A 27,913-nucleotide genomic window follows, 5' to 3' on the forward strand; every position below is an offset into this window, starting at 1 on the left:
CAACCCCAAGCGCTGATTCCTGAGGTGGCCTCTTAATTCATCTCTCAGCCGCTTATTTTGCTCCCTTGCTGACCCAGCCATCACCAGATGACTTCTCCTAAAATGCAGCTTGGATTGTGTTTCTCCTCAGTGACCTTCACAGGTCCCAAATCCAAACCAATTAACTTACCTGTCTAATACAGTTTTGGAACATAGTATGAGGTCCATCGGTCATCTCCCACCACCTACCTCTCCAGCTGTATCTCAGCAGTTCTTGCCTGTGGCTGTTGGTCATGCAAAGCCCTGCCTTTCTTCAAGGCCCAGCCTAAATCCCTCCTCCTGCAGAAGACTCCCCGTTACAGCCCTGGAACCTGAACGCCTGCAGTGTGTGTATACTGGGGGTCCACCGAACACCGAGGATGTTCTCCCTGTGCTGCTTCTACCTCTTTAGGTGTTTGGTCTGTCTCAGATTGGGTGGCCTTCTCCTTGTGTTCGTCTGCCCCAGTTCGGTACCCATGGCAGGAGACCAGAGTGCACAGCTTGCGGGCCTCTCGTGCAGCAAGACAGTCTTCACTGCCTTGGCTTTTCATGACCTGAAAAGATCACCGTGTAAGTGTTAGTGGCCACTTCATTTGCAAATCGGTCAGAGTTGGGAGGGAAGAGTGGATGGGAGTGGGTAAAACAGTCTGACTACAGATCTCTAAATCAGCCAAAGTTTTTTATTTAATTATAGTCCTTTCTGGTCTCTGGTATAGTAGTCTTCCTTCCTGAACATGCTTTGTAATTTTTCTCTTTGTGCCAATTTTATCTTCCTTGTGAATATGTTTTCATGATAAGTCATCTGAAACCCTCCTTGGAAGTAGCTGAGGTAGGAATAACTCCTCTGTTAAGTCTTAGTGACAGAGCCAAATATAGTATTCTTGATTTTATTTCTTTATTCTTTAGCTTCTTTTATACTGGTTTCCACTCATTAAATCTTATATTAAGTGAAACAGATGGAGATTTATTAATGGCTTAAAAACTCTATCTCCAGGACTGATCTCGGAGCCTGCTAATCCTCCTTTACATTTTAAACTCTGGGTTCCAAGGAAAGTTTTCAGGAGAAAAAAATACTCATTTGTTTGATATTAAAATAATAAGCAAAGCTCTAGGATGCTGGACTTAATTTGAATGCAGGTTTGACTCAGAGCTTTTTCTACCCCTCTTCTTTCCCATTTCCAAGGAGGAAGCATCGTCCCTTTTCCTTCAAGATTACCCTCTCCACTTGTCCTCCTGATCTTATTTCTTACACCCTCTTCAATTACCATCCCCCCTCCACGCCTTTTCCTGTATCTTTAGTCTCCTTCCTGCATGGGTTACTTGTGCTCTGATTGTATGATCAAGTCTCTCCTATCCTGGGGCGCCTGGGTGGCTCAGTGGGTTGAGGCCTCTGCCTTCAGCTCAGGTCCTGATCTCAGGGTCCTGGGATGGAGCCCCGTATCGGGCTCTCTGCTCAGCGGGGAGCCTGCTTCCCTCTCTCTCTGCCTACTTGTGATCTCTCTCTGTCAAATAAATAAAATCTTGAAAAAAAAAAAAACCTCTCCTATCCTATAAAAACTTTTCATTGACTCCTAATCCCCTTGAAGCAATCTCTCTCCTCTGCCTTTCTTAAGCCAAAATCTTTAAAGAGACACTCTGTCCACTTTCCATTGATTTATAATAATTTGTTGAATGCCTACTGTATTTTAGACATGAAACTAGACATTGGGGATGATGGCAGACAAGCCACTACCCTGCTTTCGTGAAGCTCAGCCTCCTGGCCAAGCCTCAGCCCTTGCCATCCCACTGAACCTGCTTAGACAAAGCTGTCTGTGGACCTCCTACTCCCCAAATTCTGTGGCTCTTCCCAGTCCTTCCCCCTTAGCAGCATGAAACACATGAACAGTAATGAGTAACATCCTAAAACTTAATAGAAATCATCCTCCATACTCAAGACCCTGTGTTGAGTACAGAGAAGAACAAGCACAGAATCTGCCTATGAAAAGCTTATACACAGAGCCTCAGGTAGCCCAAGTGACCAGGGCTCCCCTAAGTGAAGTTTCCTGGGGAAAACACTTTTTTAAGAGGCAAAAGCTCGTATTCACAAAACTTGCTCAACATATCTACCATTGATCTCAAGAAACAAATTCAGATGTATTAGCCAGTCAGCAAGTACACGGTGGACAATGTCAGGATAACACATTTACTGCCGAAATATTCACCACTGCTAATATTCTCTGTGCATACCAGTCCATTTAAGGATTCTCCAAATAAAAATAGTCTGGGCTTATTCTTAATTAGTCAAAGACATCACAGCTCATAGAAATAGAAAAATATAAACCATGGTTTATTGAGATGAAAAAATATGAATTTTCCTAAGATTCTGGGTAAAAGAATTGTGCATCCATATTTTGCTGGTTCATTAGCCCACAACTGTCAACACAGGTTCTCCACCTCCTGTCATCAAAGGCCCCTTCTTTCTGAATCCCCAGAGACTATTTTTAATGTGTTCCATCCCATAGCATCTGCTACTGTATCTCAGTTCCCTGGCAAGCAAGCTCCATGTGGGGGTGGGGGCACCCTGAATCCAGACCCAGACCTGTGTCTTTGGCAGAGTGTAGTAGAGTTCTTTGTATTTCATGTTATGGAGTAGTCAGGGAGAGAGAGGTAGTCCCAAAACAGAGTTGTCTAGGTCCCAACATGTTATAGAAGTCTTAGTGAGACTAGTTTTTGTTTCTAGAAGGAAGCTCAAAGGCACTCTTCCTCTCCTCAGTCCTCAGTATGAGTCCAGAATAGGGCCCAAACTATGCTCAGTGCTTCTGCTCCTCTAAACAGCTGTTCCTAGGTTAAATTACTGGTTCATTATTCTCCCACTGCATCCTACCCATTCCTCTGATACACCCAGGGATGTCCTTACCTCAGAAATAGCAGGATCCAGGCTCAAGCCAAATCAAGAGTTCCCCATTACATATAGATATCTATGTGTGTAATTTCCATGGCCAAAACTATGTCCATGCTACGACCAAGCAAATGAGTCAGACATAGAAGCCTCTAGAGCCCAGAAACAGCAAGTTCACTGGTGAGTCACAGTTGGGGAATGACTCTCCAGAGATAGGGAAAGGACCTCATTGCAAGATTGCTCACCCAAGCTCTTAGGTTGTAGCTGTCTGACACCTTATCAGTGTCACCTGGAGTTTTGCTAGAGGAATATCTTCATGAACACAAAGGTACTTGCCAGTACCTTCTGGTTGCTCCTGGACTATAACAAAATGAGCCTTTTCATCCTCATGGTCAGGAGGGTGAGACTTACTAAGGATGCTTCTATTTATTTCATCCTCTCAGGACAGGCCATAGCCCCTCTGCCAGGGCCACCTACTAGTCTGTTTGTGTGAATCAGAAAGAGGGGCCTCCTGATGGATCCAGCTCAGAATGGAAAAACAGCTTCCCGTACATGTCCCCATCCGATTGTCCAGAGCAGACATCTTTTGGGGGAGGAAGAATGGCACATCAGAGCCATCATGACCTACCTTTTCCATATGGAAAAACTGAAACCCAGAGAGAGGAGAACGAACCCGCCCAAGGCCACACAGTGAGCCAGTGATCATGGAAGAACAGAGGTCAGGTCTCCTGAAGTCCAGCCCGTGGAACTGCCATGGATCATCTCAGGGTGTGAGAAGCAGCAGCTCCCTTCCCCATGGAGCAGACTAGGCTGGAGGACTCAGACGCCCGGATATTTCTCTCACACTCAGTGTTTTTACTACATGTGTCCTCTATCCAAGACAGGGAGGCTCTCATTCCCGGGCACTTAGAAGAGGGCAATGACAAAACATAAGGACACAAATGGAAGCAGAGAAGTGAGTCAATTTCGACAGCCCACTCCCCACTTCCGGTCTACCTGGAACAGTGTTTCTCAGACTGTGCTGTGCACGGGAAGCGGAAGCACATATTGCTGGCCCTACCCCCAGAGCTTTGATTTAGCAGATCAGAGGTGGGCCTGAGAATGTGCATATCTAACACGTTCCTGGAGGGGGTGTGTGCCCATGCTGTGGGGTCTTGAGACCCCGAGGCCTAGAAAAATAGACAACTCAGCCTTTCCTCCCTCATCTTCATTCTCTTTCTCCTTTCATGTCCCTCTCTGTCTTTTTCTGCTTCTTCCGCCTCCCCCCCTTTTTTTGGGGGGGGTCTTCTTCCCCTTTCAAACATGATGGGATGAGACAAGCTGCCAGGGCTGCGGGTTCTAGTTCCAGCTCTGTCACTTACTAAATGTGTGACCGTAGGGTGAAGTCACTTCCCTAGTGTAGGCCCAAGGAGAGACAGCCCCACCCCCACCCTGCCAGCCCCTCCTCAGTACACATCTACCCGGGCTCATCCCTATATCACCAGACACTGTGCGATATGTACTTGCGGAGAGGCTGGTGAATGAATGTGCTGGTCTTTCAGCTTGCAGTTCAGACTCTGGGAATCGACTTCTTCCTTCCAAATCTGAGCTTCTCCCTCTTCAGTTACACATGAAATTAAGGATCCTTCTAGAACAAGGGGAGGGGCGGATGGTTGAGGGGAGAGCACTCTAGAACAGCCTGTGAACTGGGGTAATCAGACCCCCAGACAACAGGCACCTGACATTCAGGGACAGAGGAGCACCAGGGACCCCGAGTGCAGCGACTAGACTCGGTCACTAAGGGCGGCCGAGGTTCCAGCAGGGGGCGCCAGAGAGAGGGCCAAGACCCGCGTGGTCCTCCCAGGTGTCCGGCCTGGGGTGGGCGGGTGTGCCCGAGGGGCGTGGACCCCGCCAAGGCACGCCCCGGCCGCGCTTAAGTAGGGGCAGGCCAGGGCTAAGGAGGGAGGAGGGGGAAAGCCCCGGCTGCTGTGGACCCGGGCAGACCTAGAGCTAGACCCGCCCGCACGCAACCGGGCCCCCGCTAGCTTCCGACCGCGCCATGCGGGGCCGAAGCGTGGTCCTGTGGCTCTTCCTCGCTCTGCGCACAGGTGAGGCCCGGCCGCCTGGCCTTGGGAGCAGGAGCTGGGGCGGGGAGCCTGCAGTTGTCTCAGCCCCCGCCCCCCCCCCCAGCAGGGTCTCGGGAAGTGTGTTCTGAATCCGTAAATCCCGGGAAAGGGGGGAGGCGTAGAATGGCACCAACGGCAGCTGAGGGCAGCCGAGGGAACTAACTCTGACCTTAGCTGCCTGGGACGTCTGGAGGGCTTCTTGGAGGAAACGGCATTGACATGGGCCTTGAAAAAGCGGGCCTTCTGACTGGCCAAGGAGAGGAGCAGTCGGAGGGGTGGAGGGGAGAGCCTTAGAGGGTCAGGAGGAGAGCTGGGAGGATGGACGCTTTTGATAGGCGTGGACGCTCCAGGAGGGTTTGGGGACCAGAGCCCCTTTGCTTCTCCCGAGCCCCCGTGAGAGAAGATTCTAAGGGACTGGAAGGGAGGGGCGGAGGATGCAACCGGGAGCCAGCCCCAGGGTGCCCTGCAAGGTGCAAGGAGGAACAAGGTGCTGCCGGGTCTTCTCCTCGTGTCTGCACTGTCCCCTCCCAAGGCAGCCAGGGTCCAGCGCAGTGAGGGGTGAGGTTGGAGCTGCTGGCAGGGTAGCCGGACACCGGATGGCCTCACCACTCTGACCTCACGAATACACTGGACCCACCACCGCGGTCCCAATTCTGCAGTTGCCCGCCCGGCCTACCAAGGGGCAGTCCTGGGGCTCTGGAGAGGGGGAGGCCATTTCACATTACAGGGTGCTGCGGGGAGTTGAGTCACAAAAGGTAGGCTGTGGGAGAACTTGCAGTCTTGACCCCTGGGGTAGGGTTGGGAAGGACAGGCTGCCACAAGAGGATTGCCTGGTCCCTGGGGGCCCGGAACGGGACCCAAAGCTGGGCCACATGAGTGATGGATGGAGGAGCTTGGGTCTGCAAAGGCATCCACCCCAAGGAAATCTGGCGCCACTTTTGCGGGGCCCCCAGGCTGGGAGCTCTCTGGGACTCTGACCTAGTCAGATGCCAGGACCCAATAGGGTCCCCACTGGGAGGAGGGACCTAAGCAAAAGGCCACTGAGGACCTGTGCCTCCTGGCTCTCTACGTAGGTTTTTTTCAGCACAGAAGATGGATTTTCTCATCTGTGCTCTCAGATGACAAAGCAAGTTCAGAGAGATCAAATAAGTTGCCTGAAGTCACCAGCTCCTTCTCCAGGAGCAGAAACTTGAGCTCAATCTGCTGATTTCTCAGCTTCCCCTAGGCAGGGGTAGGGAAGCCTGAGGGTGGGTTTGTAGTCACAGACGCTCCAGGAGGCTGCCAGGCTCCTTGAGGGCCATTGCCACCACCTCCCACTTTCAATTCCCAGTTGGTGAGGAGGGCTGAGGGACACTGAGAGACCCTACTGCCCTCTGGTTGGAGGACACAGAGGCCCAAAGGGGCCAGAACAGGGGCAGGAACTTGCCTGGTCATGGAACCAGGCAGGACTCCTCAGCCTCTTTCCACCCAGCAGGGTGCTCTCCAGGCCAGTGAGCAGGCTTGGGACTAGCTGAGTGCAACCCTAGGAGACGCACCCCACCCCCACCCCTGCCTTGGCCTCTGTAAAGTGCCAGGTCCTGAGCCACCCCATCTGCCCCAAGTGCAGGGATGCATGACCCTACATGCCCAGACCTCTGTGGTCTGTGACACCTCTTTTTGCCTCAGATCTCCCAGTGGGAGGGCAGGGCTATTGCACGGGACTGGCTATGCATGCTCAGGGGGTCACACAGCTTCTGGGGGGTTGGGGGGCAGGGGCTGGGGATGCTAGGGGCCCTGGGCCTCTGGGCCTCATGGGTCTGTGCCCCCAGTGCTCAGCGGGATGGAAGTGCGGTGGTGTACCACCTCAGACCCAGAGCAGCAGAAATGCGGTGACATGAGCAAAGCCTTCCAAGAGGCCGGGATCCAGCCACCCGTCGTGTGTACCCAGGGCACCTCAGCGGACCATTGCATCCAGCTCATTGCGGTGAGTCCCAGCCCCTCACTCCGCCAGACAGGAGGGCTCTGATTCAGGAGGGAGTGCACAACAACATCATTCACAGAGAAAGGTGCTGACTTCCCCTGCCAGGGCCAGGCCGAAGCTCTCCAGAGTTCCCAGGCAACAAGGGCCGGCTTGTTTCCTGCCAGCGCTCAGCCCAGGCAGTGGGAGGCCAGTGGGAGGCCACAGGGAGGAGGGCCCTGGCTCAGATGGGCCACAGCAGGGAAAGGTATCTAAGAGGCAGAGTTTCCCTTCCACCAGGCCCCTGCTAGAGTGGGGACACTACCCACCCCACTAAGGGGAGCCCAGACAGCAGACCTCTCGGGGGCGGTTTTCCAGAATGGGGCTTGTGCAGTTTCTCAGGAAGGAGGAATGGGGCCCCCCCGACCTGGGTGAGTGAAGGGGGGTTGCAAAGAAGTGCTGGGCCACAGATCTCACCCAGCCCTGATGCTACTCAGAGCTTGGACTTCGGTGGCAAGACAGGGTGTGGACAGAAGCCTGGGGACCTGGGTTTTCACTTCAGCTTGGCCCTTGATTTCTCCCCAGACCTCATCCAAGTCACACAGGGGCTGTGGGCTTAGGTAGGCTCCATGGTGAGGAAAGCAATTACACTGAACTAGAATTTTATCATGCACCTCAGGGCACCAAGAGCATACTGCCATTTGTGTCTGAAATGAAAAGGGAAGAAATGAAGAGGGCATTTATGGGACTCAGTCTGCATCCTAGAAAACCTGAGAAACAGGTTAACAGTAGAGTCGGCGCTGAGAAATAGGCAAACGAGGGAGATTCCCTTTTTACTATGTGCCATTTTGTATGGCCTTATTTTTTTTGGAACTATGGAAAGCCATTAGAAGCTCTAGAAAATTACTCATTTTAAATAATATAATTAGAAAAACAAGGCAAGCCCTCAGGCCAGGAGAGCTGTCACCTAGGACCTGGTAAAAGGGTAAGCCTTCTAGGCCCTAGTGGTACAAGGCCAAGCCAGGGCAGGGTTCCCAGGCCAGACAGAGAGGACCAGTGTAGACCTCTGTGGCTTTTCAAGGGGCCCTGGGCAGACTAATGGATGCCCCTGAGCTCCTGGCTGAATGGGCCAGAGTGGCCAGCCTGCACTGACCCGCATGTTCCAGCAGGCCCGGGAGGCTGACGCCATCACCTTGGATGGAGGAGCCATTTATGAGGCAGGGAAGGAGCACGGCCTAAAGCCCGTGGTGGGCGAAGTATATGATCAAGGTCAGAGGGCTGGGCGTGATTGGGGGGTGGGGGTTGGGCTGGCGGGAGGAGAAAAGGCTGTTGACTCTCTGCAGTGTGTCCTTGCTGCGCCTGGCCTAACCCGACAGCCCTCAAGCTGGTCAGGAGCCCTGTCCCCAGAACAGTCCTGGGATCCAGGCCAGACAAACCTACAGAGACCCCTGCTGCTAAGTCTCTCTTGACACCCCCCTCAGAGCAGGGTTGCCAGAGACACAGAGGGCTGACCAGAGTCCGTTCTTCCTTGTGGGGAGCCCATCACCCCTGTAACTTGTACCCACATGCTCTTACTGAGGGGTTCTGCCCCATGTCTGCCACAGAGTTGGGCCAAAGTTCTGTGGCCCTGTCAGAAGCAACATGGAGGAGGAATAGGGCTGGCCAGAGGAGTTGACTAGGACCTGAGAGCCCAACAAAGCAAGAACACATCCCAGTTCTACGCATTCCTGTGAGCCTCTGTGACTTCGAACAGCCTTCCTTCCCTGACTGGAAAATGGGGACAGTGACACTTTCCTGACACACAGACTAGATGAGTCAGCATGGGCACACCTGACCTGTGATGTGTGCTTAGAAATAGGAGTTCCTTTCCCCCAGTCCCTGCACCTCACCAAACACATGCCTCTAATTCAGCCGGCCCTTTGGAGCTCTGCCCCCCACCTCTGTTGTCCAGAGGCCTAGCCCCTGTCACAGCCCAGCTTGCTGTCACCCCCGAGAGCTCCCCCGAAAGGGCTTCTCTTTCCTGCTTTCCCGGAGCTCCTACTCAACACTGTTAAGATCCTGTCCTCTCCTGCTTTTTTGTCTTTGTCCTCACCGCAGTGAGTCCCTTGAGGAAGAGCCTGGTCCTCATCTCTGTAAAGCCGCTGGTACCTGGTACCTGGTACCTGGCACAGGGCCTCACTGGGCTGCTGGGTTAACTGATAACCGTCAGATGACACAGGACAGTCTAAACTGCAACCCAGCCAGCCTTTCCACTCAGGGGCCAGGAACTGCCCTGCCTCAGTGGCCCTCTTTAATTAATTCAGCACACTTACTGAGCCCCTGCTGCATGCCAGTCATGAGCACAGAGTCATAAGCAAAAGAGAGCCAGTTCCTGCCCTCAGAGAGCAGGAGTCAGGTAGTGAACAAATAAACACAAAGAAGTGTAGTTACCAGTGTGGGAGGTGCTGTGGAGGAAGTAAAGGTCACAGGAAGAAGGGAAGGAATGTGGGGGAACCTACTGAAATAGAGCAGACAGGAAGGTCACCTCACTTCTCTGAGGTGACCTTGCAGCTGAACGCTGATGAGGGTCCCAGGCGGGACAGAATTTGGTATGTTCCAGGAATCAGAAAGAAAGGGCATGGTGGGTCCATCAGAGGGTGGGGACAGGCCAGGCTGCTTAGGTTGGCAGGGGGTTAGCTCAGCTGTGCAAGAAATAGCACTGGCTTTGTTTTCTAGAAGTCCACTTCATTCTGACTGTGGGCATCCCACCACTACAGGGTAGTCGGGGGGCGGAGTGACTGTGCAGAGGGAGGATGTGATGATGCCTCTGGTCATCAGTCCACGTGGATGAGTCATCCCTGTCTTGTCTGAATGGCCCGTTGTGGGCCACATTTGGCCCAGGGGAATGTTTTGCAGGGCTGCCCACCCACATACATCCCATTCAAGGTTCTGAGTGATTTGGAATATTGGTAGTTTCATATATTCTCTCTCCTTCTCTCCCTCCCTTTTCCCCCTCCCTCCTCCTCCCTACATTCTCAGCACCTAATGAGGTGAAGATCCTGCCTGCCCCACATGCTCCTCCCACCACTCTCTCCCCATAACCATGATAGCACCTCCTCCATCCCTCTGCGTTCCCCCAGGGGGCCTGGACTTGGGAGAACACAAGACTTGCATTGCAGGCTGCTTCTGCTTTCCATGTGGCTACAGAGCCCCGCTGACAGATGTAGACTTAGCCAAGTGCCCGCTGATGGGAAGGAAAGGAGAGGAATGAGCCTCTGGGGATGGTGTCCATCACATCAGACAGGATGGGGCTGGGGTCTCATGCTGAAACATGGATTGTACCCACTTGTGCTCCCAGCAGCCGGGAAGCCCGTGTACACATGCTTGTGTACCTCCCTGCACACTTCTACACGTGTGCACACGTGCCCAGGTAGCTGTGCACACACATGTGCACGCATACACGCCCGTCTCCCACAGCCTTCCCACCTGCCTTCCAGCCCCTCTCGTGGCTTCTCCCCTGCCACCCTCACTCCTCTCCTGTCTCTCCTTCTAGAGGTCGGTACCTCCTATTACGCCGTCGCTGTGGTCAAGAGGGGCTCCCACATGACCATCAACACCTTGAGAGGTGTGAAGTCCTGTCACACTGGCATCAACAGGACGGTGGGCTGGAACGTGCCGGTGGGCTACCTGGTGGAGAGCGGCCGCCTGTCTGTCATGGGCTGTGACGTGCTCAAGGGTAAGGGCTTTGGGCCCGACAGGGGCTTCCCCTGCAGGGGCACTGGGTCTTCTTCCTGGCCACTGGCCTGACTTCCCCTGATGGGTGACCTCCCTTGGGCTCCCCTTGAGCCTCCCATAATTAAGGAGCAGCACCATCGCACCTCTTCCAGGACCTCCCCGACCCCCGGGTGGTGGTGTCACCCCTTCCTCGTTAGTGCTGGCCGGCCTAGGGCAGTCACATTGAAGCTCTGGTGGAGCAGCCCTTGGGGGTAGTTGATACATGACCCTCACTCGCTCCTCCCAGGACCCTAGGACACAGCCAAGCACAGGCCCACCCACAGCTGGGAGGGGGTGATGCCCAGGCAGCAGCGCTCACCTGCTGCAGACCCGTGCAGGTCCCTATTTCCAGAAACACATCCTCAGACAGATGAGAAACTTTTTTCAGGATCCCAAACAAGCTGCCAGCTTGCACCCAGAAAGCCCACAACTGGGGATAGAACTACGGCTCCCCAGTTGATTCACTTATAGTGAGAAGAAGGCTGTCCTGCAACTAGAATGTTCTCCGGTGAGAGTTGAGAGGGATCCAAGAGGGGTTGTCGAGAAGAACACACGCTGGGGGAGTGAGCTAAAGCCCCATGCGCCTGGCTGGAGTCTCCAGCCATCCGCCCGGGGGCCGGGGCACAAGTCCTGCTTGTCCTGCTTGGGCTTCTCCTGGCCACCCTGCTCTGACAGTCTGTCCACAGGGGGCTCCAGACCGTGATGTGGCCCCTGACCTCTGACAGCCACATTTGTGAACTGCCCTCTGGGGGTCATACTCACACCCCCAATAGTTCTTCCATGAGTGCTGCCTCCTGGTTTGTCCCCTCAGTGACCAGTACTTCAGGGGCTGGGAGTTGGTGGGAGAGGCCGTGGGAGAGCCCAGACTTCGCTGTCAGAGAGTGGTACATGTCGGCCCTTCCCAGCATGGCCACCTTCAAGTACACGACTCTGCCCTGTTGAACTTCAGTGCCCCATCTGTCAAACAGGTCAGTGCAGAGTCCCAGGCTGTGGCGCTGCTAGGGCTGCCAAGAGCTCAGAGGACATTTCCACGCGATGTGTGTCCCCGAGTACATCCTCGCTACATGGAGCTGCTGTTATTATGAGCTCGACTTCATGCCCCTTGCTGTTGGTTGTGGGCACGTGCACGCACCTACACACAAACAGCTGTGTGCACACACATGCACAAGACCGTAGAGCACGTGCCTGTGCGTGGACACATTCATACACTGCCCCCGGCAGCTGCAGCTACCATGTCAACCAGCATGACCTGCGGGAGCATGGAGGCCCGGTCCTCTCAGTGGCCGGGGACGGGTGGTCTGGCAGTCGGTTGGTGCATGTATTGAATTTCCACTCCCCTGGGATGATGCCAAAAGAAAACCAGGAAAGGCAGCCCACTGGGGCAGAGCTGGATCTAGCGGGCTGGTGCACCAGAGTCCTGCTCACCTTATGTGACACTGAGGAGACCCGAGCACAAGATGAATGGTGATGAACAGGGTGGACGCTGGGTCACGGTGCTGGCAGGGGCCCCGGGACTACGCAGATCTGACCACTTCCCCATTGAGGCCTTCCTGCCCATACCCCTGCCCTCCACCTGTTTTGAAAAGCTTTGTCTATGAAATTGTAGGCATTACATCATAATTTCTTTTTTCCCCACTTTCATCGATCATGTACAACTGACTGGAAGCGAAACCTGCAGTGGGAGCAGTATGTATGCAAGAGTTGTCATGTGGCGGTTTGGGGATAACTGTTTCCTTCCCTTGAGCCATTTTAAAATAACACCACTCCAACGCCCCTTGCTGCTTTTGTGGCCCCAGTTTGGGAATCACTGGCTGTTCCGTTCCCCCGTTTTTTGCTCAGACTGAAGCTCGGAGGGGCCGGCACATACCTGAGGGGCCCAGCCCCACTGCAGCCTGAGGGGGGTGAGCTCTCCTGTGGGGGGGGGGGTGCTGGTGGGTGGCTGACGAGCCTCCCTCTCCCTCCTCCTCCCCGCAGCTGTCAGCGACTATTTTGGGGGTAGCTGTGTGCCCGGGGCAGGAGAGACCAGCTACTCAGAGTCCCTGTGTCGCCTGTGCCGGGGCAACGCTGCTGGGGAGGGGGTGTGTGACAAGAGCCACCTGGAGAGATACTACGACTACAGCGGGGCCTTCCGGTGAGAGGGCAGGGGCGGGAGGAGCAGAGTGGGGGCCCTGGAGGCCACAGGGTGGAAAACAGCAGGACACTGCGAGGGCCCCAGGGGAGTGGCCCGTTGGCTGCATCTCCTCAAAGCGCCCTTTATATAGTTCATGTGCCTCCTTAGTTTAAAAACGTCCAACTGGAATATGCCAGGCTGGGTTTGCTCACAAAGTCAACATGTTTGGTATTTTTAGAGATGAGGACTTAGAAGAAAATGGCAAAAACAGCCTTTTGCCACTTTTAGGTCCCACCATTCTGGTGCCTCAGACCAGCAGGGAGGGTGGGGAGCATGGCAAAATGTGGCAGGAACCCTGATGTCTTGGTCCTCGGGGCTGGCCTCAGCTCTGCACCTGATTAGGGCTGGCACTTTTGGTAAGCCGTCCATGGGGCCAGAAGAGTCCCCAGCAGCTGTGGGACAGCTGCCTCTGTCCATAGGCGAGGGCACATGTTCAGCAGGGCTTGGAATGGAAGACTGCGGAGCCTCTCTAAGCGTCTTGGCCTCAGTGTTTCCACCTAGAGAGCCGGCTGGGGCCCCAAATGGGCCCACCAGGACAGACCCCTCCATTCCAGAATGGGCCCCCCCCCCCCCGAGGGCAGAGGAGCTCAGCCCCGCCCAGGCTCACAGTTTCTGCCCACAGGTGCCTGGCGGAAGGGGCCGGGGATGTGGCCTTCGTGAAACACAGCACGGTGCTGGAGAACACGGATGGTGAGTGGGAGGGGCCGGCCCCAGGGAGCAGCATCTCAGGCCCTGTAGCTGTCCCTGGAAGGAAGAGTTGGGTGTTCTGAGCGGAGTTCAAATGGCTCCGTGGGGCAAGGGGGGCTGGTGGACATGTCTGCCCTGCTCTGGTTTGTGTCTGGCATTGGCTTCCACTTTAAGACTGGGTCCCAGTTGTGCAAAAACATTTGTAAGTCTCTGCATGAATCCTCATCTACCCTTCCTCTTCCCGTTATTTGGAGAAGCCATCCATTCCTGATCCGTAAGGAGATCCTAGTAAATGGGGTTAGTGTTATGTGTAGATCCACTGTATCGTCATTTAATTTTTTTTTAAATTTGCAATAATTGAGCTTTAGAAAAGTTGCAAGAATAATTGAGAGAACTCCCATTTTTTCCAAAGATTGATTTATTTTAGAGAGAGTAGGGGGAGGGGCAGAGGGAGAGGGAGAAAGAATCTCAAGCAGATTCCCCACTGAGCCCAGAGCCTGCACTCAATCCTGAGATCCTGACCTGAGCCAAAATAAGAGATAGATGCTAAACCAACTGAGCCACCCAGGCAACCTCCCACCTGTTTATTTTTTTTACCCAGATTCCAACTTCAAGCATTTGCTACATTGGATTTATCATTCTTTCTATATTCATATGTATTCTTTCTTTGAGAATACATTTGCCTGCATCACACCCTTTAATATTTAAGTGTGTATCTCTAAAAAACAAGGAGATGTGGACCTAGCCATAGCACAGTTACCAATTCAGTAATTGTAACATTGACACAATACCATTATCTAATCTATAGCACATAGTCCAGATTCACTACTTGTCCCAATTCTCTCCTTTGTAGCAATTTTTTTCGGGTTCAGGACCTAATCTGTGATCACACACGGTAATTAGTTGTAGGTCTTTTTAGTTTCCTTTAACTGCTGAGCAGTTTCTCGATCTTTCTGTGTTTTTGTGGCATTGATACATTTGAAGAGTCAGGCCAGTTACTTTATAGAACATGCCCTAATTTGGATTTGCATAAGGATCATTTATTTAAGTTGAGATACAATTTGCATGCAACAAAATGCACTCTTTTTGAAGTACATGTCCGCGAGTTTTGGCAAAAACACAGGTGTATAATTACCACTGCAATCAAGATAGTGATTGTGACTAACCTTCCACCCTGTAAGTTCCTTGATGCCCCCTTCTGGCATTCACCAGTCACTTTTGTCTCTCTAGTTTTGCCTGTTCAATAATGTCTGATCATTGTCTTTTTTTTTTTTTAATCATAATCCTTTTTTTTAATCATAACCTTTACCTTTAAAAGCAGAAGGTCTGTCATGTGGTCTGACATTCAAGAAGGCAAACAATATGAACCAGATTTGAAAAAGAAGGAAGCACATAGGATTATCTCCAGGGCAAGATGATGGAGGAAATGGGCAGCTGGGACTTGGGCCTCAAGATCAAGCAGGGGAAAATGTCAAAGTTGGAGAAAGAATAGGGGTGTGTTGGGTTAAAGTTTGCTGTTTTTTAAATTAATTAATTAATTTATTTATTTAAAGGGGGCGGTGGAGGGAGAGGGAGAGAAAGAATCTCAAGCAGACTCCCACTGAGTACAGAACCCAGCGCAGGGCTAGATCCGTGCCCCCAAGACTATGACCTGAGCTGAAATCGAGAGTCAGACGCTAAACCAACTGAGCCACCCAGGTGCCCCTAAAATCAGCTTTTTAAAAATGTTGATGGTAGAGGTGCCTGGGTGGCTTGGTTGGTTAAGCATTCAGCTCTTGATTTCAGCTCAGGTCATGATCCCAGGGGCCTGGGATCAAGTCCTGCATTGGGCTCCTTGCTCAGAGGAGGGCCTGCTTCTCCCTCTCCCACTGATCCTTCCCCAGCTTGCCCGTGCTCTCTTTCTCCCTCTTTATCTGACAGATAAAATCTTTTAAAATTTTAATTAATTAAATAGGATAAAATGTTGATAATTTAAGGAAGTCTAAGGAGATGATTTTTTAAAGACTATCTTTATGCAAACGATTGGTAAGAGCAAAGACGGGAATTGACATTCCAACTGTTTGAAGACCAGGAGTGGCAGATTGAAATACCTAAATGGTGCGTTTGTGTCATGGGGGAAGGCCAGACCATCCCCCAGAGCTCCATACAAAGGCTTTGCAGCAGATGAAAAGCAGAGAGCTGGGGAAGGAGGTGAGAATGACACAGAGTGATTGCTAAGAATGCTCGAAACCATCACACAGACCTTAAACGTGACCTCTGTGGAGGCTTCCAAACTATAACTCTCAGTTTTGGGGTTTGGGAATGAAGAGTGTTCATGACCCCATGAATTACTTTTATCCCTTCTATTTCCTAGTAGAGGCTTATCCTCCTCATTTGACAATTTTAAAAGTTGTAAAAATGTTGTTACATAAGACCATCTGTTGAGTTACAGTTTTAAAATTAGACTTCTTAATATTCCTATCTGGTGTCCATAGTCACTCTTTCAAATAAATCTGGCTTTCTATTATAAATGAGTTTTATGGAAAATTTCCAAAAGGGTGGGGAAAATGCTTTAAAATGACAAGTGAAAAAAAAGTAGGGTGCAAGGGGCTCCTGGCTGGCTCAGTTGGTGGAGTGTGCAACTCTTGATCTGGGGTCGTGAGTTCAAGCCTCACACTGTGTGTAGAGATTACTTAAGTAATTTCTTTAAAAAAAAAAAAAAAAAGTAGTGGGGCGCCTGGGTGGCTCATTGAGTTGTGTGTCTGACTCATGATTTTGGCTCAGAAGAAGATTTCATGGGTCGTGAGATAGAGCCTTCTATCAGGCTCCGTGCTCAAGGAGTCTGCTTGGGATTCTTTCCCTCTGCCCTTACCCCTTTTCTCTGTCTCTCAAATAAACCTTTTTAAAAAGTAGTAGGAGCAGCCGTGGGCGGCTCAGTGGGTTAAGCCTCTGCCTTTGGCTCGGGTCATGATCTCAGGGTCCTGGGATCGAGCCCCGCATCAGGCTTTCTGCTCAGCAGGGAGCCTGCTTCCTCCTCTCTCTCTGCCTGTCTCTCTGCTTGCTTGTGATGTCTGTCTGTCAAATAAATAAATAAAATCTTAAAAAAAAAAAAAGGCAACAGGATATAAGATTGCCTATCGGATAGGTCCTTAACTGTGTTAGAAATGGTTAGAAAACAGAAAAAACGACTTGGAGTAAATATCCTGAAACACGAATAGAGTAATATTGGATTAATGCATGGGCAAAGCTCTGGAGAGAGCTACCCTTTTCTCTTGGGCTATCGTTCTTGGTCCGTGCTGTCCGGCTGTGTTCCCGCTGTGGCCCCTGCCACCTGCTCAGAGTCTAATTGAGTGTCCAAGGGCAGCAGGGACCTCCTGGCACATTTCTCTCTCCCTGAGCTCCCCTGAGTCTCTTAGTCATGTTAATGTTAATGAACAGGCCTGTTTACACGTGCTGTATTACGGTCACATACCTCTAAGCCACATGCTTTATAGGAACTGGTGAGGGTTTGGAAATGCAAGTCAATAATGACAGTCTCTTGAGATATCTGGTCTTGTGGAATGCAGTCCGCAAGCTCCTTGTCATTCCCAGCTCTGGGTCTTCACCTCCTAGAAGAGTTTGTTTTCACCATGAGTCTGTGGCCCTCCCCAACCTTTCCCGGGTATTTCTGAGGCCCTTCCCGTACCCCTCCCAGGACAGAAGTTGGCTCACCACAGCCTTCCCATCTTCCCAGGGAAAACTCTTCCCTCCTGGGGCCAGGCACTGCTGTCCCAGGACTTCGAGCTACTGTGCCGGGATGGCAGCCGGGCTGATGTCACCGAGTGGAGGCGATGTCACCTGGCCCGGGTGCCCGCTCATGCCGTGGTGATCCGGGCAGATGCAGACGGGGGCCTCATGTTCCGGCTGCTCAATGAAGGCCAGGTGAGTTCAGGGCACCCCCCCCAACCCCCTCCTTGCACGGCTTTCCGGATGGTACCGAACCTCCTTGTCTCTTGCTAGGGTAGAAGCTCGGCTAGAGCCATCACTGGGCGGGCCAGCCAGGCCAAGAGGGGGCAGGACTCAGAGACCCTCCCCTGGGCCAGACCACAGCTAGGGAGGTCCCTGTAGTATCCAGCCTTAGTGTGAAGGAGGGACCAAGGGTGTGAGCTGGCAGTCAGAGACAGGAGAGAGGAGGGCCAGCCAGAGAGGCAGACCGGGGACGCAGGCACCCCTCCAAGAGAGCTGCTCGTATTTGTGGCTCTTAGAAGTAAATCCAGAGTGTATGAGCCCATGAACAAAATGACAAAGCCAACAAATGTCAGAGGACACCATTGATTAAATGTAAATAGTGTTAAGCTGATATTTATAAGCACAACAATCTCTGGGCACACCAGCTCTAGCTACGTTTGCCCCCCACCTGTCCTACCACAGCCAGCCCCATCCCATGTCCTCAGTCCCATTCCACACCTGGGCTGTGAGTGTGACAAGTGGAGTGCACGGGGGGAGCGCGGAGGATGGGGTTGGGGGTTCCTGGCCGGAGGAGCTGCGGGCTGATCTGAGAGGAAGGGACATGCGGCCCTCCCCACTGGCCGCACCTCCACATCCCCCTCTCCCATCCCCGACACACAGCGTCTCTTCAGCCATGAGAGCAGCAGCTTCCAGATGTTCAGCTCCAAGGCCTATGGCCAGAAGGATCTGCTCTTCAAAGACTCCACCTCCGAGCTGGTGCCCATTGCCACACAGACCTATGAGGCCTGGCTGGGCCGCGAGTACCTAGATGCCATGAAGGGCCTCCTCTGTGACCCCAACCGTAAGTGCACCTGTCCCTTGTCCCACAAGTTCCAGCCCAGCCTGACCACAGGCATGCAGTGCTTTTTGGAGAGGCAGCTGGGAAAGGACACTCACCCCAGAGGCTGTGCCCCTTGGCCTCCACCTCCCTGCCTGTAGGGGTTTGGAGAGGAAGCTTCTCCAGAGATGCATGGCCTGCTGTATCCCGGATGCCCCATCAGCTCCAAGGGGTGGGATTGAGACCATCAGGCTGTGTCTTGGAAGCATCTCCCTGCCTATCCACACGGAAGTCATCAAGTCCCAGCATGCTCTCTCCTCAGTGCCTCATGCCGCCTCCTGCCCGTTGTCTGTTGACTGGACCATTGTTAGTCCTCCATGGGCTTTCTGCCTTCTGTCCCCTATAGCCAGGGAGATGTGCTACTCAGCACAGGACAGCCATGATCTCCCTCAGGCCTCCTCACAGCCTGGTGAAAGATGCACAGTTATCCCCTTTCTGTGAGAGGAAACAGAATCAGAGGGTAAAATAACTTACTTCTCATAGCTTATGAGGGGACGAACCAGAGGTTTCCTTGGGTCCGACTCCAAGCTCTCCCTACTGAGGTACGAGCCCCCATGACTCCACCCCACAGGCCACACTTGGGGCCAGCCCCTGAAGTCGGTGAGTGTGGTGGTGGTGACCACAAGCTCACACACACACACAGGGCTGCCTCACTACCTGCGCTGGTGTGTGCTATCCACTCCCGAGATCCAGAAGTGTGGAGACATGGCTGTGGCCTTCAGCCGGCAGAGGCTCAAGCCAGAGATCCAGTGTGTGTCGGCCGAGTCTCCCCAGCACTGCATGGAATGGATCCAGGTGGGGGCCGTGCCCAGGGGCGCAGAGTGGGCTGGGGGGGGGTGGGGCAGGCGATGGCTGTGCCCTGGATGGTCCTTCCCAGCCCTTGCCCTGTGCCACCGGGTCTGAAGCATAGGCAGTCTCCTTTGCCAACCTCAGAAAAGGAAGGAGGAAGGACCGGCAGGGACCAGCCACCCCACCTCAAGGGAGGAAGGTGGAGGTGGGGGGCTGTTTCCTTTCAGGGAACCCAGGAACCTTTCCTCGCTGAGTGGGTGAGCTGAGAGCAGAAGGAACATCGGGAGAGGGGCCCAGCGAGACACTGCTTGTCCTGTGGCCTTCAGTAGAGAGGCGTGAAACGAAACTGTACCGACCCTCACTAAGTACAGTGTACCCTGGTAGTTTCCATTGTACTCCATCCTAGTCCTTGTTTCTAAGTTTGTCATGGCCCATTACATGGCCTTTGGCACCCGGTGATCTGCTTGGCAGCCACAGGTAAGGGCCCTGCCCTGCTGTGCCTCTGACTGGAGACTGAGGCCAGAGCTTGGAGGGGACCCCGGGGCCCTGCAGGCAAGGTGGCTACAATGGTCACAGGTGTCCCAGCAGCCCCCTGGTTCCTGGACTCCTCCCTTCTCTTTTGATTTTTTTAAGATTTTATTTACTTATTTTTAGAGAGAAAGAGCAAACGAGGAGGAGGAGGGGCAGAGGGAGAGGGGGAATGTCTCAAGCAGACTCTGTGCTAAGCCCAACATGGGGGTCGATCTCAGGACCCTGAGATCACGACCTGAGCCAAAACCGAGAGTGGGACACTGAACGGACTGTACCACCCAGGAGCCCCCTCCCTCCTCTTTTTTATGAGCGAGTATGTGGGGCCTATGGGCTTACAATGAGGAGCCCTTCTCAGGGCAATCCCCAAGCGCAGGCCAGACCACTGCCCCTCGGGAGTGTCCACACTGCCCCCCATTGACTTAGAGACCAAGAGGAGGAGAGGGGACAGAAATAACAGGAGGCCAGGATCACAATAGAGGACAGGCTCACAAGCATATGAGTGTCATGTGCCGCACACTGTGCCAAGACTTCCCGTGGACTCCTTCCCTTAACCCTCACAGCAGCACGGGGTGGATGTGACCACTGCCAGGAACCTGAAGCTGGCAGAGGTTGGAAAAGCCACCTGCCCACAGTCACCCAGCTCAGGGTGGGGAACCCCTCGCCCCAGGGGCCCAAGGAGGCTGGCCTGACGCTGACCACAGGGAGTGCTGAGGGAGGGGTGCTCAGCTGGAATGGAGGAAGGGGAGACTGGAGGGGGAGGGCAGGCTGTCCTGTTGGGGGGGTGGCGGGGGTTGGGTCCATGGGCTAGAAAAAGGGAGAGATGCAGGAGGGAGGGTTTAGCTCCCTACAGGCAAGAGCCTTCTCTCTGTCTAAACTCAAACAGGGCCAAGGAACTTTCCATCAGAAAAGGAGCAGACTGGGTGGTTCCTTGAGAACCCCCAGCAAAAGTCTCAGCGATGCTTCGTTCTCAAGCTCTCGGGGTGGTGTCCAGTGGACCTCTGACTCCCATGTGCTTCCCAGCCACAGTGGTCCGCGGAAGAGAGCTGTCAGCCGGACTGGGTTCCACCCTGCCCCCACAGTGGCTTGGAGGCCTGGGTGGGTGGAAGAGAGGGCCCCCAGAGGTGGACACTCTGGGCTCAGAAATTAAGGCCACTGCCTGTTACTCCAGCATCACAGCTTCTGGGCCCAAATGGCCTGGGGCACCTTCCTGGGAGGCAGGTGTCCCCTCTCTCCCCCTGCCCCACCCCATTTTTTCCCTTGGGGTTTGTCGCACTACTGTGTCTCGCTTATTAACCCCTATTCAGGTCCGAGGGGCAACCTGTCCAGAGGCTTCAGAATGGGCAAGAAAGGGTGGACAGGGGGAGACCAGGGGGCTTCAGGCAGGTGGAGAGGAGAGGGCCCCGGGCCCTTCCTGCTCCCTGGGGCAGAGCTTTAACCACGAAACTGCTGTCTCTCGAGGCCTGGCTCCTTCACGCACTCGCATTGGCATTTAGCAAATAGGTACTGGCTTGTGTGGTGGGGCCAGCCCTTGGCCGGGGGCGTGGGGATACAGCACGGCACCCCAGGCGTCTGCGGGCTGCAGTCTCTGGGGAGGGCAGAGGTAGTGCACATTCTGACAACAGGAGCAGCAGCCCCCCAGGGATGGAGTGCTAGTGCCGGCTACTTTCCCGTCTCTGGTCTTCCAAACCCCTCTCTGGCCCACAGATCCCACAAGGAGGGGGTCCCCAGGAGAGAGAGCGCCCCAGAGACCCAACCCTGGCACCTCTGTCAGGTCCCGACACTTCCCCTGCCCTTTCTTGTCCCCCTTCAGAATGGACAAATCGATGCGGTGACTCTGAAGGGTGAAGACATCTACACAGCAGGAAAGAAACATGGCCTGGTCCCAGCAGCAGGGGAGCACTATGCCCGTGAGTATGGGGGCCCGGCCCCATTCACTGCTAGGAAGCAGCTGAGAGTTTCATCTGGATATCATCAGTCACCCCCCACACCACCCGGGCCCTTTTCCCAAGCTCCCCTTCATGGTCTTTCTCCGGGATGGGTTGCTTTCTGTCACAGGCAAGCCCTCCTACCTCAGGCCTCAGTTTCCCCATCGAATCATTAAAAGCCTGGCAGGTGTGGGCAAACTTTCTGTAAGAGGTCAGAGAGTAAACATGTTAGGCTTTGCAGGCCACATGTTCATTGGTGGTTTGGGGGTTTTTATTATTACTTTTTTTACAATCCTTTAAAAATACAAAAACTGTTTTATACGGCTAAGCCAGGTCATACAAAAACAGACGGAGTATTTGCCACCCCCTCAATGAGAGGGCCTCCTCTGCCCTTCCCGCCTACCCACTGGGGCTCATAGAAGATGGCCCTGGGGAACTCCCCGTTCCAGTGGCCTGGGCTGGGGCCTTGGTGCTCTGTCCTCCTAAGTGGTAACTTCAGGTCCTTTCACTTGGATGTGAAGAGTCTCTGGGCTTAGGAAAAATGCTTCTGTGGCCCTCAGCTGTGCCTCCACCTTTCTCCCAGGAGGTGAGAAAAACACCACCTGGGTGTAAGGAAAGAAAAACCCCTTCGGGTGAGGAATGATGAGGACAGGTTAGGGGAGACAGAACTTTGAAAAGTGGAGCCAAGGGGCTGCTTCTCAGCCTTGGTTGGGGGACAAGCAGGGATCCCACTGCTGGGTGTGCCCTGGGGCTGGGACACTAAGCGGGGAGAGGTGCACGGGGTGGGACCATAGCTTCAGGCAGCAGGCGCCTAGGGAGTGGGTTGAAGACACCCGGGGAATGGCCCCAGGCTCTTGCCTGGCCTGGCCGGGAACGCACAGGTGAGAGGCCTCACTGGAGTCCCCTCCCCACAGCAGAGGACAGTAGCAACTCCTACTTCGTGGTGGCTGTGGTAAAGCGGAACAGCTCCTACGCCTTCACGCTGGACGAGCTCCGAGGCAAACGCTCCTGTCACTCCGGGCTCCACAGCCCCGCGGGCTGGGACATCCCTGTGGGTGCCCTGGTGCAGAGGGGCTTCATCCGGCCCAAGGACTGTGACGTCCTCACAGGTACTGCCCTCTGCAGGGATGCACATGTGCGAACTCCTTGGCGGGGGGGGGGGGGGGGGGGGAGCGGGTGGTGAGGTGGGGGTGTCTGAGGGTCCGGGAGATGTCTCCCAGCAGAAGCCCACAGAGCAGCCCAGAGAGATTTCCTCTTCATCGTTGATGTGCCCCGTTCTCTTGGGAAGGTTGAGAAATATTGTTGGCCACACTCATAACCATCTGCGGGGGGTCTGTTTGGTTCTGTGCGGGGTGCCATGGTGCCCCCTGCCACTTACCCAGAGGGGGACCGGCTCGAGCAGGTGGTATGCCTGGGCTCTGGGCCTGGCTGGGTCACTGTCCAGTCATGGGGCTGTCCCCATATCCTGGCAGCCACTGGGCGTCCGGGGAACCTTTATGGAAAGTGGCCAGCCATCTGTGTAAGTGCTGAAGAAGACACATTTACCAAGCAGCTGCCATATGCCATAACCAGCCCCCCCCCCAACGTGTTAAATCACATACAGTCATGGGGAAAGGAAGACAGTAGGAAGCTGGCAAGATCCTGGGCTGACTATGCACACACCTCTGTCCCGTCTGGCACCTCAGGAAAAAACCACATTTTTTTCTTAATCCACCTCCACAAGCATGCACGGAGTGTTAGGGTTGGCTGCTCCCACTCCTATACAGCTGGGCAGTCGCCCTGACTGGAACAGAAGGGCTTATGAGGTAGTGAGTTCCCCATCCCTGAGAGAGTCCAAGGGAAGCTTGGGTGACTACTAACCCAGAAGTGGTGCATGGGGTTCCTGTATCTGGACAGCCTCTTTAGTTCCTGATCCCTGCAGTGCTCACAGGAGGAGATGGGCCCCTCTGAGCTGGGGTGGGCAGTGGAGCCCATGGATGCCCTGGAGACACAAGGCCAGGCAGAGTGGGCAGACCTGGGGGCGGGGGAGGCCCTCCCATCCCTGCTGCCCTTCCCTCCGCTGGCCCTTTGACTCAGCCCTCCCCCTGACCCCTGCCCCAGCTGTGAGCGAGTTCTTCAGTGCCAGCTGCGTGCCTGTGAACAACGCCAAGAATTACCCAACCCCACTGTGCGCGCTCTGTGTGGGGGACGAGCAGGGCCGAAACAAATGCGTGGGCAACAGCCAGGAGAGGTACTACGGCTACAGCGGCGCCTTCAGGTACCACAGCCACCTGGGGGTAGGGGGTGCCTAGGGCCACTGCAGAGGCCAGGCCCTCCTGCCAACACTGGCCTTGGCCTCTCCCATGGCAGGTGCCTGGCTGAGAATGCAGGGGACGTCGCCTTCCTCAAGCACACGACTGTCTTCGAAAACACAAATGGTACGTGATTGGGCAGAGGTGGGGAGGCTGGGGCCAGAGTGGGGCTGGATCCTCCAGGAGCTGTTTCCCATCTACAGCATGGTCCAGGCCCCGGGTCCTGCTAGGATTGGGGCAGAGCAGCTGGGGAAGACAGGGGCTAGAAGGCTCTGCCCCTGGGGGAATCCCAGGGCCTCCAAGGTCCTCTCAGAACAGACCTTGGGCCACATGTCCAGGTGTGTAGGACACATGACAGTCTTGACCAGTCTAGAAGCCAAATCTCCATTCCACCAAAATGGCAGAAACTCCACCTCTGTCAATGGGGAGAGATTCCTTTGGGGGCACTGATGGAGCACCAAGGTGTGTGGTGGGAGTGGCGGGGTCCTCAGGCCACATCAGCATCCGGGCTTCAGTCCTGAGCGGGTCGGTTCCTCACGCAGGGAAATCACTGCAGCTGGGAGGCCATGCGAGGCAGGGCATGCCCCCATTCCCATCACATGGGTGGCTTTTTCTCTGCAGTCACCTTCCTGGGCCCCACCTGGGGAAAAGCACCCTGAAACTTTATGCCCCAGGCCCACCCCTGAGCCCACACCTTGGTCCTGTCAGGGTGCGGGGCCCTCTAAGTGTGCCTCACTTCCCTCCCTGCTCCTGTTCCACTTTGCCTTCAGCACCTGCTGGTCTGTCTTTGTACAGTGCCTCCACGCAGGCTTTGAAACCCCAAATGCTGGAGGCTCAGTCTTCCTCACTGAGAAAGTCTTCCCAAAAGCTTAGTGCAGAAAGGCATAATGTGGTCCGAAGGGGAGGAGGAGACTGGTGGAGAAGAAGCAGACACGCAGGAAAAAAAAACCAGGATTTCAAAACTTGGATCCCACCCTGCCTGTGAAGGTCACCCAGGCTGGGAGGGCTCCCAGGCCCTGTTGCCACCACCCCTCACCCATGCCCAGCTCCCACTGAGGACACTTGGGATGATCCTTCAGGAGGAGGGAGCTGTGGGCTCCCGCAGGAGCCAACGAGCCCTTTCTGGCTGCAGCCCTCTGCAGTCCTGTGATAGGGTTGAGGAGGGGCCCTTTCAAGATTCACCTGCAGCGAGGCCCCCACCTCCCAAGGCCGCTCCTTTCCCTTTATTTTTATCTCTACTTGAGGGCCCATGTGGAATTCTTCTGGAAATGGGAAGAGGGTGGGTATTGAGGCAGTACCTGAAGACACAAAACTAATGTGATTCCCAAGAGCAGTGTTTCTCAGGAAGCCCTTGTGACCCCCTGCTTCAGCCTCAATGGGTTGCTGGTTTAAAACACAGTTTTCTGGGCCCCACCCGAGCTGTACCAGGCCCAAGACCTGGAACACCCAGATGGGGCTCTTTGCCTGGGACTGATTAAGAGTCTTAGTTTTTCCACCTGTGAAATGGGGGGTGGTCACACTCCCTTGGTGTTACTGTCTTGAGGCTAGAGCAGGTGCTTGGAAAATGCCTGCGTCATTCTAGGTGCTCCCGTTTCCCTACCCGCAGTGGTTCCGACCAGTGTTAGCAGCCCCTCTGGGCTCCCGGGTCCTGGCAGTGGAGCAGAGCAGTTGGGGAATGGAGTTGGGAAGCTGGCCAGACATGGTCAAGGATTTGGGGATCCAGGAGGAGAGCAGCCTCTCTCTTCCTCTGTCCCTCTGCTCCCTCCCTTCAGGCCATAATTCTGAGCCCTGGGCTGCCCAGCTAAGGTCAGAGGACTATGAGCTGCTGTGTCCCAATGGGGCCCGGGCCGAGGTGTCCCAGTTTGCAGCCTGCAATCTGGCACAGATGCCATCCCACGCCGTCATGGTCCGGCCGGACACCAACATCTTCACTGTGTATGGACTGCTGGACAAGGCCCAGGTGAGCCAGGGCAGGGGCTTCATCACTGGGGGATGGGTGATGAGTTGAGCTGGGGGCCCCAGTGCCTCAGCGTACCCAGAGCAAACCTAGGAATGCTGCGGGAAAGTTCAGAGATTTTCACTTAATCAGGCCATTCCTTTACTATCCCTTCTGTGTCCTGCTTTATTAATGTTTCCTTCTCAGCGGGACCTGCCCTGAGCAAGATCATGGGGGTGTGTGGTGCTAAGTCCAGTGGCTGTTTCTCAGCCCACATCTCCCTGACCCTTCAGCAGCACTGGCCACAGCTCCCACCTGCTGGAGGAACTTGTCTCCTTGGCTCCGGGGCCACACCCGCCTGGCTCTCCTTTCAGGCTCGGTAGCTGCTCCTCATTTCCTGGCTTGTAACCACGGAGTGTCCCAGGGCTCCCCTCCAAACCCTTCACCTGCGCCTGCTCTCCTGTTGACATCCCCCAGCCCCGTGTCGTTAACAGCCATCTATATGGACAGCTTCCAAACACAGCGTCTGCCTGCCTTCATCCCACCCTTCCATCTTGAACAACTGCCTGCTTGACATTTCTACTAGGATTTCTAACAGGCTCCTCAGCCCAAACAAGCCCGTAGCTGGCCTGCCCTGCTTCCCTCAGCCTCCCCAGCTGCTCTGAGTGGCACCTCCAGACTTCCCATTTCCTCAGAAGTCATCTTGAACGCCTGTCTTTCTCTCGCATTCTACATCTAGCCCCTCTGCAAATCCTGTTGGCTGGACTTTGATATACATCTGGAAGGAACCCAGACTGTCTTGACAACAGGGCCTTCGTTCCCAACCACGCCTCACTTCCCACCTCCCCTCCTCTCTCCCATCTCCCCTTCTCCCCTTGGATGTGATGTGGGGAAGAACCCTGTGGCAATGCACATTTTCCTGGAGAGAAGGCTGACCTGTCCTCAGAATCTCAAGCATCCATGAGCCACCCCACCCCCACCCCCCGCCTAAGATTGGTGGCCACTTTGAACCTTCTTACTATGGTAGCTGCTGTCATAGCTCTACTCAGATCCCCTTTGACGACAGCTCAGTGAGTGGTTGGGCTTAACGCTGTCAGGTCAGCGTCGGTGCCCTGAAGGTCCTCACTCTCTGGTTCGCGGTGTCAGAGCCCTGAACAACAAGCAGCCCCTGAGAGCAGTGGGGGAGCCCAGATGAAAGGCGGGTCTGCCTGTGGTGCTTTCAGGACCTGTTTGGAGATGACCACAATAAGAATGGCTTCAAAATGTTCGACTCCTCCAACTATCACGGCCAAGACCTGCTTTTCAAGGATGCCACGATCCGGTTGGTGGCTGTTGGGGAGAAAACCACCTACCGGGACTGGCTGGGCCCCGCCTACGTGGCGGCTCTGGAAGGCATGCTGTCCCAGCAGTGCTCAGGCGCAGGTAGGGCCTGGCCTGCCGGGCGGGCAGGTTCCCACTTCCCCCTTCCCAGAGGAAGAGCAGGTGTCCTGCCACATGCCCCTCCCCTACCCGGCATCCCTCCTAGCCTTGCACCTCCAATCCTGGAGTGAATTCATGGAGGCCCTGGGTGGCTCCAGAAGATCAAGGTGAGGTAGGTGTGGTGGGAGGGTGGTCTGAGCTGGAGGGCGGCAGACAGAAGAAGGAGTGCCCGTGTAACCCAGAGGGACCTGGATGAAGGATGGGAAGGCTACAAGGAATGGTGCAGAGAGGACTGAGGCAGCCCCATACATACCCATGAGGTCTCATTTTGAAAGGGATGAATATATAAAGAAACCAGGGGAAAGAAAAATTGTAATAGGGCAGAAAAGGGGAGCCTGGGTGAGTAGAGGGCACAGAAACAGCGCCTGGGTCATGATGGGAGCTCCAGTGCCAGCTGCCTGCAAATGCTGTTCCAGGCGCCCTCGCAGAGGCCCTGACCGCGTGTGTTTGCTCCCCCAGCGGCCCCGGCCCCCGTCTCTGGGCTGTCCCTGCTGCTGCTGTCGCTGCTCCTGCTGGGCCTCCCGGCTGGCCTCCTGCAGCCCGCCCTCTGAAGCAGCCCCGGGCAAGCCCGGCCCTTCCTTGGAATGGAAACCTACTCCGAAATGACTATA

The 27,913-nt window shown here is 54.5% G+C and overlaps 1 protein-coding gene across 1 annotated transcript; it reads left to right on the forward strand.

The window, feature by feature from the left end:
- Positions 1 to 4,934: 4,934 nt before the first annotated feature.
- On the forward strand, positions 4,935 to 27,853 carry MELTF (melanotransferrin; the record flags this gene model as incomplete). The annotated part of the gene is made up of 16 exons (XM_080818352.1): positions 4,935 to 4,983; positions 6,810 to 6,964; positions 8,107 to 8,206; positions 10,470 to 10,652; positions 12,665 to 12,821; positions 13,483 to 13,550; positions 17,260 to 17,447; positions 18,135 to 18,315; positions 18,995 to 19,146; positions 21,482 to 21,578; positions 22,511 to 22,705; positions 23,697 to 23,853; positions 23,946 to 24,013; positions 25,660 to 25,847; positions 27,047 to 27,245; positions 27,762 to 27,853. 16 exons carry the CDS (start codon positions 4,935 to 4,937, stop codon positions 27,851 to 27,853), a joined length of 2,229 nt encoding a protein of 742 aa, XP_080674478.1.
- Between the last annotated feature and the right edge of the window lie 60 nt (positions 27,854 to 27,913).

This window comes from Martes martes (assembly GCF_963455335.1).
Source record: "Martes martes genome assembly, chromosome: 1".
In the NCBI taxonomy this organism is placed as follows: domain Eukaryota; kingdom Metazoa; phylum Chordata; class Mammalia; order Carnivora; family Mustelidae; genus Martes; species Martes martes.